Source organism: Drosophila subpulchrella, chromosome 2R (genome assembly GCF_014743375.2).
Source record: "Drosophila subpulchrella strain 33 F10 #4 breed RU33 chromosome 2R, RU_Dsub_v1.1 Primary Assembly, whole genome shotgun sequence".
NCBI classification, from domain to species: Eukaryota; Metazoa; Arthropoda; class Insecta; order Diptera; family Drosophilidae; genus Drosophila; species Drosophila subpulchrella.
This window is the reverse complement of record NC_050611.1, coordinates 9331391-9351592: the sequence shown is the minus strand read 5'-3', so window position 1 is coordinate 9351592 and position 20202 is coordinate 9331391. Positions and strand designations below refer to the sequence as shown.

Genomic DNA, 20202 nt, shown 5'->3' with positions numbered 1-20202 from the left:
TCAAAGATTTCACTTTCAACTCGAGCAGCGGCAACTGACGACACCCAAGTGCAATGTGCAACTGAAGATGCAGATGCAGATGCAGATGCATCGAGAGTGAAATGAAAATGGGAATGAAAATGGAAATGGCGTCAGATTTTCTTTTTACCTAGACGAAGATAATTGGGTGCAGGGCAGGCACTGGAGATCTGTTTGTTGTCAGCTCTCGACTGATTTTCAAGGGTACGACTCGAGGGACCCGAACTCTGTCCAAAAGTAAACAAGCGAGTCCGAATAGCCCTCCTCCAACTCCCGGAATTTACTCGTTTTTGTCGTTCATCTATCAATGTTTGCGGCGCGTGACGTCGCCATCTGTTTGTTGGACTCATTTCTAGTGGGGATGCTATTTTTGGGAGCTCATTGCTCGAGGATTAAGTGCCGGGCTGGTTCAGGTTAAAGACCTCGCCCATCAGTTCTAGTCAAACAATTGCAATTGGGGATTTGGGGGCGAGTTCAATGTTCTGCATGATGATCTTTATGGGCGCCTGCATAAGTGAAGTTTGTTTGGAAGCTTATTTTACACTAATTAGTCAGTTATTTTTAGGATAAAATCACATAACAAAATACTTATCTCATTTAACTTGATAGTACAAAGGTATATTTAGTGTTAAACGCCGTTTTCTCGTCGGTATGTTTAACTCTTAATTTCCTATATCTATAACCTACTTTTGGTAAAACCTGAAAACGGCCAGAAGCATATTATAACATGTTTAATCTAATCTAAGGTCCGATTTCTCTACGTCAGGTTAAGTTTTGTCATTGAGGTAAATTTATGTTTTCGAAATATTAGTTTTTCAAACCATATGAGGATTTGTCTGACTAAAAATTTTAACTAGAGGCAATGTTCTAGTTAAATTTAACTCAAAAAAAAAAAACTGACAACATAAAGTAATCCTTTTCAGAATTTCATACCCAATTTCCCACCTAGTCGTGTGATAACAGATAAATTGGCCCATCAGAAAAATTAAACATGATGCTAGCTTTCTCTTTAAGATAACAAACAATAACCTTAACAAGACATTGAGAAATCCGTTTTAAAAATTATGAATTCAGAGAATTTCTAAAGATCTTCCTCAAGAACAAGTTGTAATATACTATAAGTTTTTTGAATTCCATCATTTTTCACTGTATATTCATAACTAATTTTAATATTTTACATAATCTTGCACATCTGTTCTTATTTCGTGGAATTTTTCGCGGTGCCAGTACCAGGCAGCACCAGGTAGTTCCCATCCTGCGACCCTTAACCCATTATCCACCGGAGCTACCTGCAGCGGAAAGAGACTTCTTGGCCAAGTTGCACTTCGCATTTGAGCAGGAAAATCGCAGAGCGGACCCGACCCGTCACGTTCACTGATTTATTGGCCCACTTGGCGAGTGGGCCAACTCGAGGGGATGGAGGAAAAGGGGAGCCAGCCGGTGGCCAGTTGGATACTTGGATAGTTGGCTAGTCGGCTCCCAACATGGCCACACACAACACAACCGCCAACATTGATTACCGCAACTTGAAAGACGGGGGTTTTCGTCCAGAGAACGGGCACAACAGTTGGCCAAGTGGGAGGCACATGGCAATCGCTTTGAATTAAATGCAATTGCATCACTGCGATTCCATCCGAGTTGCATTTGAAATGCGAATTAAACAAATGGCCGCCATCTGCAAGTGGGATAAACGCTCTAAAGAGTGTGCATTTAGCTGGTAGCCCCAATCGGCGAATGGCTAACGTGAATTGACCCTGACTTCGACCATAATATCGAATGGAATATTTATGTAGATCAATTGCAATTGCATGGCGGATCTAATTCAATTGATTGATACTCCACCGCCAAGTGGGTTAAGATCAGATAAAGCGGTTTATTTTTGAAAAATATCATATATAACTTTTAAACTATTTCAGTATTGAATATTCTGTAAAGTTGTCATTTAGAATTTGTTTAAATTTATAAGAGTGGGTGTAATAGAGTAGAACAAGAAACCAAACAACCTAAATCTTAGAAAACCTTTCAACTAAGAACCACTTATTAGATATTCCGTTTTTTCGTCCGCATGTTAAACTAAAAGAAGGTTTTAAACTTAAAAATGGTATACTTTTTCTAGGCTTACACCTACTTGAAGTTTAACATGCGGATAAGAAAACGGCCTCTAGACATTTAAATAATAATGAAAATAAACAAGATATATTAATTTTTTGTTAAGCTACTAATGGCCGTATTACACTTGCTTAAATAAGCCTGCATTTATATAAGAAAGTCATGAAAAGTTTTACAGAAAAGGAACTGAGAATTAATGGCAATTTATAAAACTATATTTTAGATTTATTATAGGTTGCCAATAATTTTTATAAAAATTCAGACAATAAGTTAAATTTTAAGCAAGTAATATTATAACATTATTAGATTAGAATATTTGAAATACCAAGAAAAACTTAAAAAAATTCGCCTTTGTTGACTGCTCTCTAAATTAAGTATGATTAGTTTGTTTGTTACACATACTAAAAACTTAAGCCTGGCTTTCTCCAAGGCAGACAGACCATGTGCGTATCCAAGAACCCTTCTCCCAACTCTCACCCATCACTCGAGTGGACTCCTCTGGCTGCCTCGCACATCAACTGCACCAGACATCACATCAAATCCAATCGCCTCGAATCAATTTCTCTTCGGCTGTCAACCCAAGAGCGCGGAAAGTGGGGCCGGGAAGTGGGCCAAAGTAGAAGTGGCCATCCCATATGGACATGGGCCGCATTTCTAAGCCCCCAGCTCTCCATCTCCTCAACTCCCCAACTTTGCAAACTCCAGAATGCGCCCATCGGCGTGCGAAGAAATGCAATTAAAATCCCAACGCGGATGCAGCCATGATGATTGGACATGGAACCAAAAATGTACTCCTAATGGATGCGGAAATCTAGGAGATAGGCAAATGCAGTCGTGGATGAAGGATTGCATAATGTGTGGAATGGAGCCCACCAGACGGGAAGTGTCACAGATCTCATGTTGCCGCAAAACGAATGTAGGCCGAAAATGAAATTTGGAGTGTCGGGAGTGCTAGGAAGTCGGTATGTCGGTACTACTGAGGACTGCTTTTCCCCATCCCCATCCCTGATCTCCGCCAGAGTTGGTCAATTAGCGTGAAGCGTGTGAAATGTTGCCCCCTCCAATCCACATCCACATCCACATCCCCATCCCAATCCACATCCAATGCCGATGACGGCCATGCTCGCTCCCAGGCGACTTTAATGCGTGTTACCGTGTTACCATATCGCTGTCATTCCAAGTCGTCCGGGCTAAATGCCCGCCCATCCCCCCATCTCTCCAGATCTTGAGATCCCCTGATTTCCCCATACCCTCCTGCAAATCGCTCCACTGCATTGTCATTTAGTTTTTCCATTATGGCCATCGTGTAGATGTTTTTCTCTTTCTATTTATCCGCAATTAATTCATCAAACTGGTTGGCCAAGAGCTCTAACTCTGGGATCACATCTGCTGGTAAATATTTATAGACCTAAGCTCGTTTCCCGACCTGCTCTTCAGCTTTTCAAAGGAAAATCGCCAAGTCAACTCAACTGACGGGAGGATTAACAGGGAGCCCAGGACAGAATGGTCTTAGAAGATGTGTATACTGAATGCAGGAATGGGAAGAGAATTTATAGAACTTGAATCTTTTCCTGGAAATGCATTCTGGACAGTCAACAATACAACTAACTAATAAACCTTAATGAACCAAGGCAATAAAAGTAAGATAAATAAAACTCAACTCAACTCATATACGATATATGTCTTTTTCGAACGGAGGTCAATATGTTATCTATAAAAAAGTTGCTTTAAACATATTAAATACTTAATAGGAATAGTATCAAACTATTTGAGTTCAGTAATATAGGATTTCTTTGTAGTTATATAGAAACGAATTTGTTTCGTATAAAAAGGCATGTCTCATAAAAATACACAGTCAACAATTGGTTAAAATATATCGATCGACTGACCGTATCATAAGAAAGTTAATATATCTAATAAAAACATCAATACCAAGTGGTATATAAGTAATATAAGTAAAAAATGATAAGCTTTCAAGACCAATCACTAAAATTCCTTCCAGCTTTATAGACTTCCGCCTGTCCAATCTAGCTTATCCCCAGCACTCTCTATACCATCCTATAACTAAGGAAACGCAGTTCTTCCAATCTCCACCACAGTTACCCAGTGGGACCGTTAAATCGCTGGTTCGGTAACTTCTTCACTTGGCTAGAGTCCAGGAATCCCGAGGATCGTGGACATAGCGCGGATCGGAGTTGGAATCGAAAAGTTCGTATTAGGAATGGGGCGACCGACGAGCACACTAGATATGTCTTCACTGGCTAAAGTCTCGATGCAAACTGATTTAGCGGAAAACTTGCAGGAGTTCAATAGCATAGAAACAGAAAGAAATGCGATTTATTTGCTAACCAGGTTGGCAAATAAGCTGGGAGCACCGGGGTGGTGAGGGAAAAGGTGGGAAAATGAGGAGGACTGGCCAAGTGGAAAAAAGTGGAATAACAAGAAGCGGCCAAGCGGCCATCGGCTGGCAACTCGTTTGTCCAGAAACCGAAGAAGCAATAGAAGTAGCAGCCGACTGCCAGGAGAAGAAGCCGCAAATTGCCACGCGCTGCCGCCAGAGGTGGAAAATCGCCGGGAAAAGCGGGAGTTCCAAGGGGGAGGAGCGGGTGGCGCGAAGACTTACTGCAGTCAGTGCACAGAAAGAAAATATTTCATACAAATTAAGTATGTTTTGAATTTAAAGCTGCTTCAAGGGATCACTACAAACCGTATGATTATTTATCAAAATTCACTTTCCCTATTACAACTTAATATTATTTTTTAAATATTTTAAAAATAATAATACAGTTTTTGAAAAAGAGTTCAACGATTTTTGCAACACCCTACAATGTTGCATATATTTAAAAACAACAGAAAACGATATATATTTTTGGTTTTTAAAGAACATTGGTTCTGATAGAGATAAAACCCTTGAAAAATGACTTAATTTCAGGAAATTGGTGAAAAATCATTTCAGTTTAGGAGTTAAAAAATCACATCATTTCTTCCAGTGTAATTCCTAACATTGGTTTCGGTTTCCAGTTGCAAAACGCGTGCGTAGTCTACAGTTTTTCTTTTTCACTTAAAAACAAAAAGAAGAGAAAAAGCTCAACCGACTTATGCAGTAACGATGATAATGATGTACATCATGATGTTTTGGTTTATTAGATAACCATCTTATCCAGACTATTTCATTTTGGACTTTCTTTCGGCACAACTTTTAATGCAATTCAATTTATTTTGCAATTATTTTCAAATAGCCACGCAGTTTTATATATGTGTATTGATATCTGATTTGGGGTATTTCCATCGTCTGCAGTTATTTAACTTATCTCAATAGAAAAATGCCCAATAAATACTTCTTTATCGAAGATACAATGTTGTTTTCTCTCCCAGGAACACCGAAAACCATAAACAATCAAACAAAAGCCTCAATCGAATGTGAGTCAATGGACTTTGCGGGAGATTCGGTCAGCACAAATGCAGATAAACCAACAAAGGCGCCAATTGAATTTGATTAAAATCAATTTAGATTGATTGCAGCACAAATGTTCAGATAACAAAAACATCAAGCAGATTTCCCTAGTGACCCAAGGGTCGTGAACTTTTTTGACGAAGTAATAATCTGTTTTAATATTAAAAAAAAAAAATTCAACGAAGAGTTAAGGTTATTAAAAAAGAGACCTTAATGTATAAAGATTTAACAATCCTTATAAACAATCCTCTTATAAAAAGCCTTTCTTATATAAAAAAACTTCTAGTCCTGACAGGTTAAGCAAATTTGATCAAAGGGCAGTTTAGACAAGGAAAAACAAAATATTTTTGCTTTAACAGACTTAAGATATGATGCTAAACCTTTAAGATAAAATCTAATCTTTACATTATTTTAAAAGCCAATACAGTCGTTCTCCTAATTGTGTTTTATCAATATGTTAATAACCATATTTCAATTCTGCAAAATTATGGTTTAGTTTTAAGAGTAAGTTGTAAGGGGACTTTTTTTAATAAACCCAAGTGATTATAGAACCTTTGATATTACCAAATATTTAGAGACTTACCTTGAGTACTATAGACAGACTGCTAGCTGTGGCTGATTCGGAAAAGACGCTGTCATGTGACTGAGACAGGGTATCTCGAGAGTAATCCCTGGAATTCAAGATTGTATTACCACACTAATATCACACGAAGAGGAGGAAAACCTACCCGTCCACATCCAGGAGGCGACCCTCGCTCAGGCTGCGCTGGCTGTCGGAGATGTCGGGGCCACCAGGTCCTGATCCTGAACCCGAACCCGAACCGGAACCGGATTCCAGCTCCTGCGAGGAGTCACCCACACTGCGTAGATGGCGCTGTTGGATTCTCTGCTCGGCAAAGTAGCTGCTCCGATTGAGGCCTAGGGAGTCTGGGAAGACGGCCACGCCACCATGTTGTCGCTGGGCCTGGAACATGGCCTCCTGTTGGGCTTGCGACTGGGATTGGGATTGGGTCTGCGTCTGCGACTGGCTGTGATCCTGCTTGCTGGCCCGCTTCTTGCCCAGGAGCACGCTTAGCAGCTCATCGCGATGCGATCCGTAGGACTTGGACTTGGGCAGCGATTGCGTTTGATAATTCTCCTTCAGTTGCTGCGGATTCAGGGGAGATCCTGGTGGCGAGGCTATGCCGCTGCGCAGATTCTTCTCACTGCTGCTGCTGGCGGGCGGTGGCAAGGTGTTGCAGGATCCGGGTCCTGGCGACTGACAGGATGCAGGACTGTCCGCCGAGCTGTTGATGGTTCGTCGCCGGAAGATGCGCCGCAGGTTACGGAGCGGATGAAATCGACGACGCTTCTGCTGCTGCTGCTGTTGTTGCTCTGGAAGGAACAAAAAAGGAGATTAGAAACTCAACTCAATTTAAAAACATTTTTTTTAGCCTTTTGTAATTTGAAAAACAGCACGCATGCTGGTGTGAAAAAATAACTTAACTCCTAATGTACTCTCAAAAACAAGCCTTTAATTATTTTTTAACAAATGTAGCTATTAAAGGAAAGCGTTAAAAGCCCAAGATTAAATCATGAAAAATTCAAAAATATTTATTTCTTGCTGGTAATCCAATTTAAAAACAATTATAAAACTCGAAACTTCAAAGCCAATCAAACTCAATTCCATACATAAATTAAGGATTCGGCTGCTCCTAGGCATTTAATTTTATTATTTTTTTCTCATTTTAATAGGCAAATTTTGCGGTATTGATTTATGATTGAAAATATTATAAACTCATACCCATGACCACTCTTCTATGATAATTTGATTTGCCCGTCTCATGTGATGCAATAAGGTATAATAACAACTAAAGCAAAGCATCCCCTTTGATTGATATTTGGGGCATAAATATTTCAGAGTGAGAGGAAAATTTCTCAGGGAAGGGAATTCAATTATCAGGGGTGGAAAATTCGTTATCGCAGTAATAGCCACGGAATCTTAAAGGCCCCTTCCCCCAGTATATTAAATTTGGAAAATTGTTTTCCATTAAAGTGTTGATGGGGCAATTCAAATTTAAAGAAAAAACGATTTTACAATCTTATACAAACCCATAAACAAAACGCAATCATCGAAAAGTTCATGATAACTTCCAAGGAAGTGACAAGAAGTCATCTACCTCAGTTACTCAGCAGCTAAACCAATCGATGGTTAATAGAATTCCTGTGTCATTTTTCAATAAGTAAAAACCACAATATACTAAGAACAATATGAGTGATAAGAAGTAAACAATAAACGGCGAAAACGAAACGAATGGTACCAAAAACATGACCATAATAGGCAAAAGCCGTAGACCTCTCAACGGAGGGAAGTTCTCAGTCGAATGAGAAGGAAATACAGAGAGATTGGAGGAGTGAGAGAGATACCTCATATGGGGGAAGCGTCGATAAGACCGATTGGACACCACGTGCAAAAGCTGAATAGGGAATTACTGGACAAGGTCATATCTCTTATCTCTTTAAAAGGTTTGCATATATACGATTTCTGTGGTTGAGAACTCTTACCAAGGGAACTACTACGTTCACTTGAGCGAATTCTACAAATAAAACTTTTACCAATCGAGTTGTAAAGGCTGCATTGCCTTTTATAGCTCTTTCAATTAATGGCCGTAGACCTAAATAATGTTCGAACTCTTTCCATGGCCGATAAAGCAGAAGAAAGAACAATGGTTGGTAAAATTCTTATCGATCATAAAGGAATGAAGAGTATAGTATATGGGAAAGAACACAATCTAATAACTATATGTACCCATGCATCAAAGTGAAGTGTAAATATTACGACTTGGAGTTCATATTATATATGAGTGATTCTTTGTGAAACGTATCGAGATTTTCTTTATGGTCTCAAAACGGTTTTATATTTTTATCACGATATTATACCATTTATACAGGATTTTAAAAATATTAAAAAAATTTATCCATTTGACAGAAGAAAAGATATGGCGATGTCTTTTTTATGTTTAGATTGTGTATAACTTTAAATTACATGGTGTAGAAAATAAAAAAAAAATCTCCTTAATTATTATTTTTTCCAACCTTTCAGATAAAAATAGCTCCCATAACAGTTCCCAAGCAACTTATAGGCCAAACTTAAAAAAAAATATTCAATCGCGGTTTTCTGCAAATCGGCATTTTTAATTTTTATAAAAAATTAGTATAATGTTCTATACATAATCCTTGTTGAACCCTACAAATTTTGACGTGGGACCTCCATGGGTTTCCCCAGAATTAATTAAAGCAGTTTATATTAAATCAAAATCAAAGCAGTCTTTTCTTGTTATTATTTTTAAATTATGATGTAACGAACTGTTTTCGACCGTTCTACGCTCTACTTAAACGACGCGACTAACCCAGAGATATTGTTTTATATTTATGTTGCATAGCAGCCCGTGACCCATGAAAATGCAAGATACCCGACAAATCGGTAAACTTTATTGTTTGTCTTGGGCTGGTAGAATTAATTTTTTTATTGGATAAAAAAATAAATGAATATAAAAATAAAATAAAATGAGGAAGTGGGCTTAGTGCATTTGAAACACTGCGAATGCGAAAGTTTTTATGATTTTTTTTATTGAATGGATTGATGCACCGGTTTTTGAAAATTTTCATATTGCTATTGATCAGAATTTTAAAGCACAATTAAAAACGATTCCGTAGATTTTACTTTTAAATGGAAGCCCACTTTCTCATTTTATTTTATTTTTATATTCATTTATTTTTTTATCCAATAAACAGTTCGTTACATCATAATTTAAAAATAATAACAAGAAAAGACTGCTTTGATTTTGATTTAATATAAACTGCTTTAATTAATTCTGGGGAAACCCATGGAGGTCCCACGTCAAAATTTGTAGGGTTCAACAAGGATTATGTATAGAACATTATACTAATTTTTTATAAAAATTAAAAATGCCGATTTGCAGAAAACCGCGATTGAATATTTTTTTTTAAGTTTGGCCTATAAGTTGCTTGGGAACTGTTATGGGAGCTATTTTTATCTGAAAGGTTGGAAAAAATAATAATTAAGGAGATTTTTTTTTTATTTTCTACACCATGTAATTTAAAGTTATACACAATCTTAACAAAAAAAAGACATCGCCATATCTTTGCTTCTGTCAAATGGATAAATTTTTTTAATATTTTTTAAATCCTGTATAAATGGTATAATATCGTGATAAAAATATGAAACCGTTTTGAGACCATAAAGAAAATCTCGATACGTTTCACAAAGAATCACTCATATGTAGATGTTATACACAAAGCACTTTAAAATGGGTTTATAATGAATGGTATGGATACCCGCTCCTGATGACCTCATTAAACTGAAAACAAACTGATAAACATTTTAGTCATCTCCGAAACTCGACATCTCCCAAGTTATTCAACAACAATTTATGCGTCACAACCAGAAATGAAAGTTCCCCAAACAAATACCCATCTCTCAATGGAAAGTCTGCATTCCAGCCTAAGTAACTCCATATATTAATTAGAGAAAAGAACCTAACCGAACGGAAGTACGAGAATTTCTAAAAAAAAATGCCAAGAAAGCTTCGACCTCTAATCAAAAAAACGGTCACGTTTTGGGGCCGCGACACGCGAACAGCCAAAGATACTACATATACTATATGTATTTTAATGTATATATACAAATTTGTTTATGGCCAAACACCTGGGTTGTCATGGGTACGAATACTTCATTTATGTTGCTTTGCTGATGGCTTGATTTTAATGATTAATTTCACCTGCGTTGGGGCTGGTCATCGCTGGCTTAGTCATGAAAACATAGGTAATACGCTATAGAAATATTAACTGGGGGGCTGGAGAGGCCCACTGGGGCGTCATTCTATTTATTACCCTTCGGGGTGTCTGGCTGTCTGTCCCAAAATTGCTTGGGGATCTGGCTAATGGAATTTAAACCACCCAAGAATGGAATATATATATATTACCACCCTCGCTCTGACAAGTGAAAATTGTTTATTTATGGAATGCCTAATTGGGTCAGCAGTCAGACTTTTTTCGCCCCCGAGAATGAAAGTACTTCTACACTTGGCTGAAAAGTTCTCAGATTAATTAACTCGAGATTGGGCTGTTTTTAATTGAAAAGTTTGACATTTACCCACGTTGTGATTCACACTTTATGAGGCAATTCCGATTACATCAGCATTGTGGATACATTATTTCTAATTTATCTAAAGTCTATTGAGCAAGATTTTTTATTATTACTTGAAATCCCGTATTGTTCGCTTTACTTTGTGTGCTGTCATCAGTTTGGGTTTCGCCTTTTTCGCGAATGTGGGCGAAATCTTGGCATAATTGTGATCTTTGGTTTGGTTTTGGCTTTGGTAATTCATCAAAACTGATTTGGGGCTTTTCAATTTGGCAACCCGATGCCTTGGGATTAATGTTTCCTCTAACAGCTATGGATTTCCAATGCCCACGTGGGCTTTTTGGAGGTGTTCAGGTGACACCAATTGCCATTCGATTCTGAATTTGCAATTCGAAAAAGGTTTGGCTGCTGCCAAGTGGGTTCGTTATTTATTAATTAATCATTGGAGAGAAAAAAAAAGCAAATTTGTTGCCCCACACTCAACATGCAAATTGTGCAAATCAAATGGCGAACAACTTTTCAGCCGGTTGCAGTAATTGGAGACCTTTTTTGCTGTTTTTTTTTTTTTACCAGCGGATGTGAGCTCGACCAGCTCTTGGGATTGTTGTATTGGGTAAGGTCAAGTGGGCCACGCCCACATCCCACCCGACCGCCCCCCGGGAACACCGCATGTGGGCAGCTTATCCGCTTAACAAGTGCTGAGTTCACTTGCGTGGAATAAAAATAGCGAGCCACCATGGAGAACGAGTCAGAAGAACCAGCAACCGAAGCCCCGAAGAGGTAAACAAAAGCTCCAAGAATTGCACAACTCTTGCAGGGGAAAAAATAAAATAAAAACGGGTCTCTCGGGGCCTTCAAATGTTGGCTTTACTCGTGCATATAGTAAATTGCAATGCTGCAAACCTCGAGAATTGAATGCTATATGCCGATGGATTAGCCAAGGTTCGCTGAGTTCGTTGGTCAAAGAGTCCAACAAGGCGTATGATTAATTACATCAACACGGCCAATAATCGTTGAATTTCCAATCAACTGCTGCGTAATTCTTTCAAATAGAAACGGAGATACAGTATCGCTGCATTTGCGGCTATATAGATTAGACATAATGCCAAATAGCTATAAATAAATGGGTAGTGGAGCTATCGGAGAACTATCAAAGATTGCTGAGGAAAAGAAAATGGGCACAAAAAGTAATGCCCCTTGAGTAAGTGCTACTTTGAGTATTACTTTTAGTTTCATTATTTCGCAATACTAGAACATAAATATATTAAAAGCTAGTACTTATATTTAGATAATAACATATCATGGTCTTAGGATTATATTTTATCGGAAATGTGCATATATTGACTTATAAAAATTTATAATTATAATTGCAAGGGTATTAGACTTTCATTATCGTTTCTAGTTAACTATAATTGTTTTGGAATCAGTTATAATTGAAATCGGTAAATGAAATTGGTATTCAAAAGAACGAAAACAAATATTTTTTAAACCTTTCAACTTGAGCCAATTTCCTTTGAAAGTCCCATGTTCTAAGAAGAACCCACTTCTTTCTCCTAATAAGTACCTGTAAATGATTAACGTAAACTTGCTTTCTACCACAAATATGTTAATTAAAATAATTGATGTGCACTTAAACCTTTTCTTCGTTCTTTACATTTTATATAAAATCGGAGTACCAATCCGTCTCTTTTCGAAAGAAGACCTATGGCCAATCTTGAGACCAAAAGACTTCACCTGCAATCAGTCGTCTGCGTGCCAATGGCCATGGTCTTATCGGTCTTAGCCTGGCCAAAACGTAGTGCCTTTATTTGAGTTGTTCGCACTCGAACGCGACAAATCACAACGACCAGCGGTACGCAGCAAGTTGATTACACAACTCATATGGCACTTCAATTAGAGGCGTCTGGTTATTTGCCCCAATCTCCAGCTCCTCGTAACGAGGTTTCTTTGAATGGGATTGAACCCAAACTCATCATCATCATCGTATGATAAGCCCCAAACTCATGTCAACTTATATAATGGTCCATTATTTAATGAGGCGATAGGTGAATAGGTTTGAACTCTATGCTTACATATATAGGCGTATTAATTGGGGCTATACCATTCTGATCATGATTTTTTACGGGGCACTCAACAGTCAAATAATTGAAATACAACCTCAAAATAAAAATGGGGTTAAATAGGTGAATAGGTTTGAAATCTATGTTTTAATTGGTGCTATACTATTCTGATCAGTACATGTTTCGAGGCACTCAACTGTCCAAAAAAATTTAAATACAACCTCAAACAAAAATGTGGTTATATAGCACACGAATTCACCATAAATTCCCTTTCGTTCTAGACAAAAAATACAATACTTTTTATTACCTGTTTAAATATTTATTGCAATGCCAAAAAGAGCGGCAGATGTTTTATTCAACCGAGCTGTTTACTTTACTGATTGTTGCCTATTGTAAACAAGCTTGTTTCAGTTAGAAGACACAGTATGGCATAAATATCTTTAAGTATACGTATCTACGCTTTACTTTAACTTCACTTCATATCACACTTCGCACTTAGTTCGATGACTCGAATGGTGGATGTTTCCCCGATATTATCGATTAAACTTTGTTGACTCTTGTGGCTCTGTATCTTTGTATCTTTCGGGACTCGGATTGATCGCAGACGGATTGCGAATTGCGAAGCGGGATTACGGATTCGATTGAATATTGCGATTGCAATCAGCGACAGCGAAGACAATTCAATTAGTGCAATAACCGGCGCGTTCGACAGCGAAATTGCTCACCTGTTCAGGTGGAGCGGAGCGCACAGAATGAATTGAATCAATGGGACAACGCGAAAGACCGCCGTGGAAATCGAAATAACAGACCCCCAACGCAACAACACAGACACAAACAAAAAAAATACCCACTCTCGGGAACTGAAATTGAAATCTACGAAAACGAAACGAAGCGAAAAGGCCGAACAGACCCCACAAAACAGAAAAAACCGAACCGGCCGTACTCAACTGAACTCGGCGAAAATGAATCGAATCGAGTCATCGACAGCGGGATTGGGCTTATTGGCCAGGTTGTGTTGCCAATTCGGACTGATTAGCGTTTCTTGGCCCACTGCAGGTGTCTGCAAGGCGTCTAAAGCGGCTAACAGAGCACTGTTAGCAACAGACACAGTGGGCCATAAAGTCTGATTAATGGGCAAAAAAGCCGTCAATAAAATATTAATGAACCATATGTTTACAGTAAACACAGCTAGACTTTGTAGTGGGTTGCCAACAAAAACTTTGTAGCACTGGCTTTAATATTACTAGCCAAATCAGTAGAATTTACAGGACAAAAAAATGTATTTGGGACCTCAGTTTGCAGAAATGATCAACATAAAAACATATGTTTTATTTGGGAATTTTTGGAACCTTTTAAGAACCTTTTTTTTTGTATTTGGTATGGGTTTTTAAAATCCAAATTTGATTTAATAAAGAAAACATTGCTTTTTTTTAGCACTGACTAACAAATAATAATAAATACCGACAAAATTAAATAAATTCTCAAAGGTAGTTATGATGAAAATAATACCATCTATACGATTTCACCCACTGTTCACCGATCCGACTCGAACCTGCTGTTTATGCCCATTTATTCATGTTGAAACTTAGTTGTACATACATTATGTACATGGTCCGTTATTGTTGATGGCATTTCTTTGTGGGTGTTGTCATAACGACCCCAGTTCGAGTGCCCCAAAATGGATATAGCTTCCTATACCTATTCCCATTACGAAGCCAAAGCCAGAACCTTTGTGGTCGATTTTAGCTGCGGACTTGCATTAAGCTTAGAAAGTCGGGGGGGCGTTAATTAACACGTGTAGCTACATGGTATTACCCACAATTATATAAACATTATCCAGTTATTCAGTTGTCGGTGGCCTATGAGGCCGAGCCCAACGAAAACAAATAGACAAAGGCCGGTTCTCATGTGAACTAAGGTACATATAATACGTATGCTATACCCATTTGAATGTGGCTCAATCTGAATATGTATTATGGCCACTTTTATCTCGCACTCATTGTGTGTGCATCTGTATTTGAATCCGGGGCCAAAACAACCCACTAATTATGCACATACGAAACAAAATAAGAAACCAGCAAACGAACTCTTACATCTCTCTGTTTACTTTTACCAAACCATCGGCCTAAGTCGGCTAAGCCCTAACCACATGTAGGGTGTTTACAATAGTGCGGCTTTGTTGGGTCTTTTGCACACTATCCTAACTATCCGTATCTGCAGAGGGTTCACAGATCTGAACTCTGCAAAACCGCTGCAAACAAAGCTGGTTCACTTAGTTTTTCAAGGAAGCCTCTATCTCGTTCCATATGATCTATGGCATTACTCTAGAGAGTGATGTAATCCAATCTGCAGTCATTTTTAGCCAAGGTTTAGTATAGGGAATTGATTTAACTTTAATAATGTATGCACTGTTTTCTGTTCACATCCTAAGGCTCAATTTATTTTTAGGGATCACTTTATGGCGTCACTCTTAATTTTATATGCATTTTATTATAATACCTAAAGCGTTTATAGCAAGTGATTCTTGGCAAAAATTTTATTCTAATAAAAAAGCTATAGTATCATTAAATAAATCAGTAGTTTTCCACTCTATCCACTTTTATTGTATTTTTAAACAAAACTGAATATAAAACTCTACCTATACCCTAAGGTAACGTTGTATAGCATTGCTTTTTTTGGCAATTCCAGCACAAAGCAAACAGATATCCAAAGGCCATAAAGCATCCATAAAGCCCATGTTAACCCCAGCCAAACTGCCGTCAACCTTTGGGGATGGCAATCAAACCAAACGCCAAGCCTTTGGCAATCAGCGAACCTTTTTCGCAACCCATGTCCTGGGGGATTTTCTCGAAATGATGAACACGTGAGGGAGAAATCTTCAATATTGTAAGTGAAACCCGGAGAACGAGAGCCGTAGGGCCCCAAGGCAATTTCATAATCCCACAATCCGCACTTGAATGATTTAATATTGCAGCCTAACGAGAAATTCCCCAGCAGGAATATATGGGATATATACGAATTTGCTTGTTTGTTTGCTTAGTTTTTCCTAGTATTATAAGAGCAATTAGGTAACTCACCGGCGGTTGGGGATTGGTGGGCATCGTTTCCTGGACTGGAGATGGGCGTAGAGGTGACTGCGTGGGCGTGGGCGTGGCCCTCCGGCAATGACAATGGTCCCCCGGCTCCACTGGCATCCAACTCCGATTCCAGCGGCGGCGAGTTTTCCCTCACACACGACATCAGGCCGGAAGACATGCTGTTTGGGGGGCGAAAAGAGGGGGAAAACTATTTGTAATTGCCATCTGCAAAAATGCGGTATTAGTGCAAGGGAAATATCTCTGGTGGGAGTTTGGTCTCTTCCGTAATATAGTACACTTATGGATTCCACACTTTCTACCAAGAACCCATCACTCACTTGACATCCTGACGTCCTGCCACACCGCGCTAATGGATCTACATTATGGCGGTGTTCTGCGGGAAATTAAATGTCATATTGCATTCGCGATAAAAGCAACTTCCACCACAACCTTGCGGAAAAACTCAGTCTGCAAAATGACAGAGTGACAGGGCAATTGGGTTAAAGAGTCCTCAGGTTGTGGTATTTAATAGCATTTTGTGGGGATTATTAAAACAATTACTTATTTAAGGCTGGCTAATTTGATCTGCTGGCTTTTTAATTATGGATAATCATATATGAAAAAGTTGCCACATTTTCGCAATTAAAGTAATCGGTTGTCAACGGAAGATGGCAACAAGAAAGTTTACCAATCCAGTTTGATGATAATACAAAAATATTATATACTTTTTAAGATCTACAAAAAAATTTACAAATTCGCCATAAAAAAAAAATGAAAATGAGCGATTAACAATATTCATCTATTGATTCATGAGAACTATAAATTATCTAATGATTCAACAACTTAAGTTAGATACAACAACTACCAGGTGAAATATTCTTATTTATGATTCAGAAATTGTAGATTTTAAAATACAACAAAGTCTTCTATATTCTATGTAAATAAATTACCATATATTTAATGTTTTAGCATATCATAGTGAATCACATGGGCGTAAATGCCAAAAATGACTGCTCTTGGGACCATCCCACTGTCAGTTCAGTCAACCCACTTGATCACCCCGAATCGACCAATAAATAAATGTCATGGCCCGGCAAGAGCAGAATGCATTTTCCATTTGTTCGGCGGATTCTCTCGAATCGCTTGGATCCAAAGGCATTTCAAGGAAAGCTATTTTCAACTAGGAATTTGCCCCTTTATCTGAACTCTGTGGCCCGCAGACGTTGTGGATGTGCATATGCCTTTGGCTCATGGTCTGTATTTGCTGTCTTTGGCTTTATTTTGCCTTTGTTTTGGCGCCGCAAGAATGGGACGTGAGTAATGGGTTACCAAACGGATGATTCATGCCAAGTTCGGGGATGCCGAACACTCACAGACGTTTCGAGATTTATGTTACATCAGGCGGGACGAAATGTGGGGACAAGGAGCATATCTTAAATCGCAAAGATGATTTACAAGTGGTGTAAATAAAAATGAAAAATTAAATGTAAACGTCAAGCGTTTTTAGATAATTTACAAAAAATGCAATACGCTTGAAATTTACGACCATATTAACTTTGATTAAAATATAAGCATAAATCAAGATACCACCCACATGAGCCTATAAAATACTTCTTGTATTACCAATTCAAGCCAATTGTGAGATACCTAAGAGAGAGATATTTTTATCAAAATCAAGAACGATTTACTCTTAAAAACAAGAGCGTATGGGCTTTAACTCGAGAATTCTCCTTCTCAAAACCGCGAATACTATTACTCAAATTAAGACTACTTTTTTCAAAAAAGATTTCTCAAATCAAGAGCACTTCTACTTGATTTTGGAGAAAGCGCGCTTGGAGTGGTATTGAGCACGAAAATACTGAAATCGAGACTGACGAGAACGGTTTTTTCTCGGCTACCATCATTTTCGAGATGAATAAAATATTTTCATACCGCTCTGTCCTAAAGTAAAGCAAATTTTCATTCGATTTTAATATGATTTATAAATACTAAAACTTTTTAGATGAGGGTCATATACTAAGAACCACTAACTCATTTTGTTGGGTAATTAAAATGCTTGTTTAAATTAAAATAGGTGCAGTTTACCCGCATTTAACTGCATACTTTTAGGTGGTTTGCTAAATTTCTCAAACACATTTACAGCAAGTAATTTGTAATTAGTGCGGTTGAGGGCGAGGGATTAACGCTCCAAAGAGCCAGAGAGTTAACCCAGTTAGTTGGGCTGTCCAAATACCGCGTTGGGCTGGCATTTGACCCTTTAAGGCAACAGACCCCCCCCCCCCCCGACGTGTTCCGTGTGCACAGTGAATTTGATGTGCTAATTAGTGGGGAGAACACACCCCTTTTGGTACCTTTTTTTTTCCAAAATCCCCCCTCGAAAAACAAGCGCAAATTGCAGTTTAAGCGTTTTTTGCGCATTGAAATGGAAACTGCAGCCGCGGATTCGTGTCGACACTAGTGGGTGTATATGTAAGTGCATAAGTGCATGGGTGCATGGGTGCCTGGGTGCAGTTGATGAAACGATGAAGAGCTCTGTAATGATGATAAAAACCGCGATGACGATGATGTTGATTGGAGCAGACAAATGAGCAACACAGCCAGCACAGCTGGAAAATGTTCATTTCGTTTGGAGAATTGGTTAATTAAACGGAATGACTGGGGGGTCTAAGTCCTATATAGATGATATATCTGTTTTAATGGGGGAGGAATGGGTTGGCGAACAGTCAACTAAATACGATTTTGACATTGAACTTGGGGGAATGCCAAGGCGAAATTCATTTAGGTTGCCAATTGAGCTGGACATGTAGGGGGAATTAGTACGCTAAATACTGTAGTTTATGAGTCAGGTTTGGTAGCGATTGTTACACTCGAAGCTATTTAAATTCAGTTAATTCTTTAATGCATTTTATATAACACATAAAGTTAAGCCAATTCATTTTGAGAGATTTTTTTCGATAAACATTTTTTATAACTATAATTTTTTGAAGGCCCTGGAGGTTAAAAAAAGTTTATATCATTGGGAGATAACATTTTCCCTTTTATAACCTAACAAATAAATAAACAAAAAATGTTGTAAATCTAAAACTTGGTTTATGCTTAGATTAAATTAAACTAAAATTCAATTTGAATTTATAGATAATCAATTTAAATTCTTTAGGTAATCATAAAGTTATTTTCTCTTAATTTCTTAAAGTATACTTAAATCTTGAGTTTTTTCTGCCGTCTGAAGAGCTCTGCAGGCATTAAAATCCAATTAATTTTCCGCCGCAGTAATTGATTCACAGCCCGAAAGTATGCCGCATTTTCCAGGCAGACAGGCCGTAATGAAAATGCCACCTTTGATTTTTCCCTTCGAGAGTTTTTCCAGCGTTTTTCCACCGCGACGAGACTCGAGGCAGACGGAAAATTGAGACGTGGTCTGGCACTTTTATCTTAATTTTTTTTCCTTAACCGTAGCCGCAAAAGTAACTCATCACCGACACGCAGTTTTTGCCCGCGGACTCGCGAGCTTGTATCTCAACGTGGAAATCTAACAAATTAACTTTGACTTTCATTTGCATTTCGCAGATGAGCACACACTCACTTGGCAGAGTGGGCAAACACTGCAGGGAAAATGAAAATATAAATAAAAATAAAAGCGAAAACCAAAGGAAAACAAAGCCAAAACCAAAACAGCCCAAAGTAAAGAAAACAGGCAGCGGCCACAAACTATAATTATGTGTGGCATTTGCATAGGCCCAAACACGGAGCAGCCTGTATAATTGCACTCGCTCATTACACAAATTTGCCAACTTAATTACGAGGAGGCCTAGACAATGGGCCAGGAAGCCGATTTGTGGCTCTAACTCCAAGGCAAACTCATCTCGAAGCGAGCTTCGGTATTCTCGAATTTGTTAAAGCCATTAACAACACGGAGAAAAATAAGAAGAGAGTTGATTAAGTTTTTTAGGAACCAAAAGGTCGTTAAATCCCACACTTTTATCTCACAGGATTAAATGCTACAGAATCTGAAATCATTTAGCTTTATCGGAAATATTTTTTCTATTTGAAAATAAAATAATGATTCTACAGAATCTGAAATCATTTAGTTTAATAGGAAATATTTTTTCTATTTGAAAATAAAATAATGATTCTTTAAAAGTGAGCGCCTTTAGTATTTGGAATACCTTGAAATAATATAACTTTACTGAACCTTATATAACTGAAAAAACATTTTAAATGCCTTGGAATAATTTGATAATATACAGCTTTATAATAATTTCAGTGAATTTAATTCACTACAAGTAATAATAACCTCTAATAATTTTTATAGACGATTCTCAACCCTGATGAAAATCA

General features: G+C 38.0%; 1 protein-coding gene across 4 annotated transcripts in view; it reads right to left on the bottom strand.

Moving 5' to 3' along the window:
* The window catches only part of LOC119549124 (mucin-17), a 43713-nt gene that overhangs the window by 5397 nt on the left and 18114 nt on the right, over positions 1–20202 (bottom strand). For all 4 annotated transcript variants that reach the window (XM_037856888.1, XM_037856889.1, XM_037856886.1 and 1 more), the window contains 3 exons: positions 15865–16043; positions 6310–6955; positions 6165–6252 (listed from right to left, as the gene is read on the bottom strand). In XM_037856888.1, the coding sequence (XP_037712816.1) occupies positions 6165–6252; positions 6310–6955; positions 15865–16042 (912 nt within the window). In that variant the 5' untranslated portion in view covers position 16043. The remainder of the gene's footprint in view (positions 1–6164; positions 6253–6309; positions 6956–15864; positions 16044–20202) is intronic.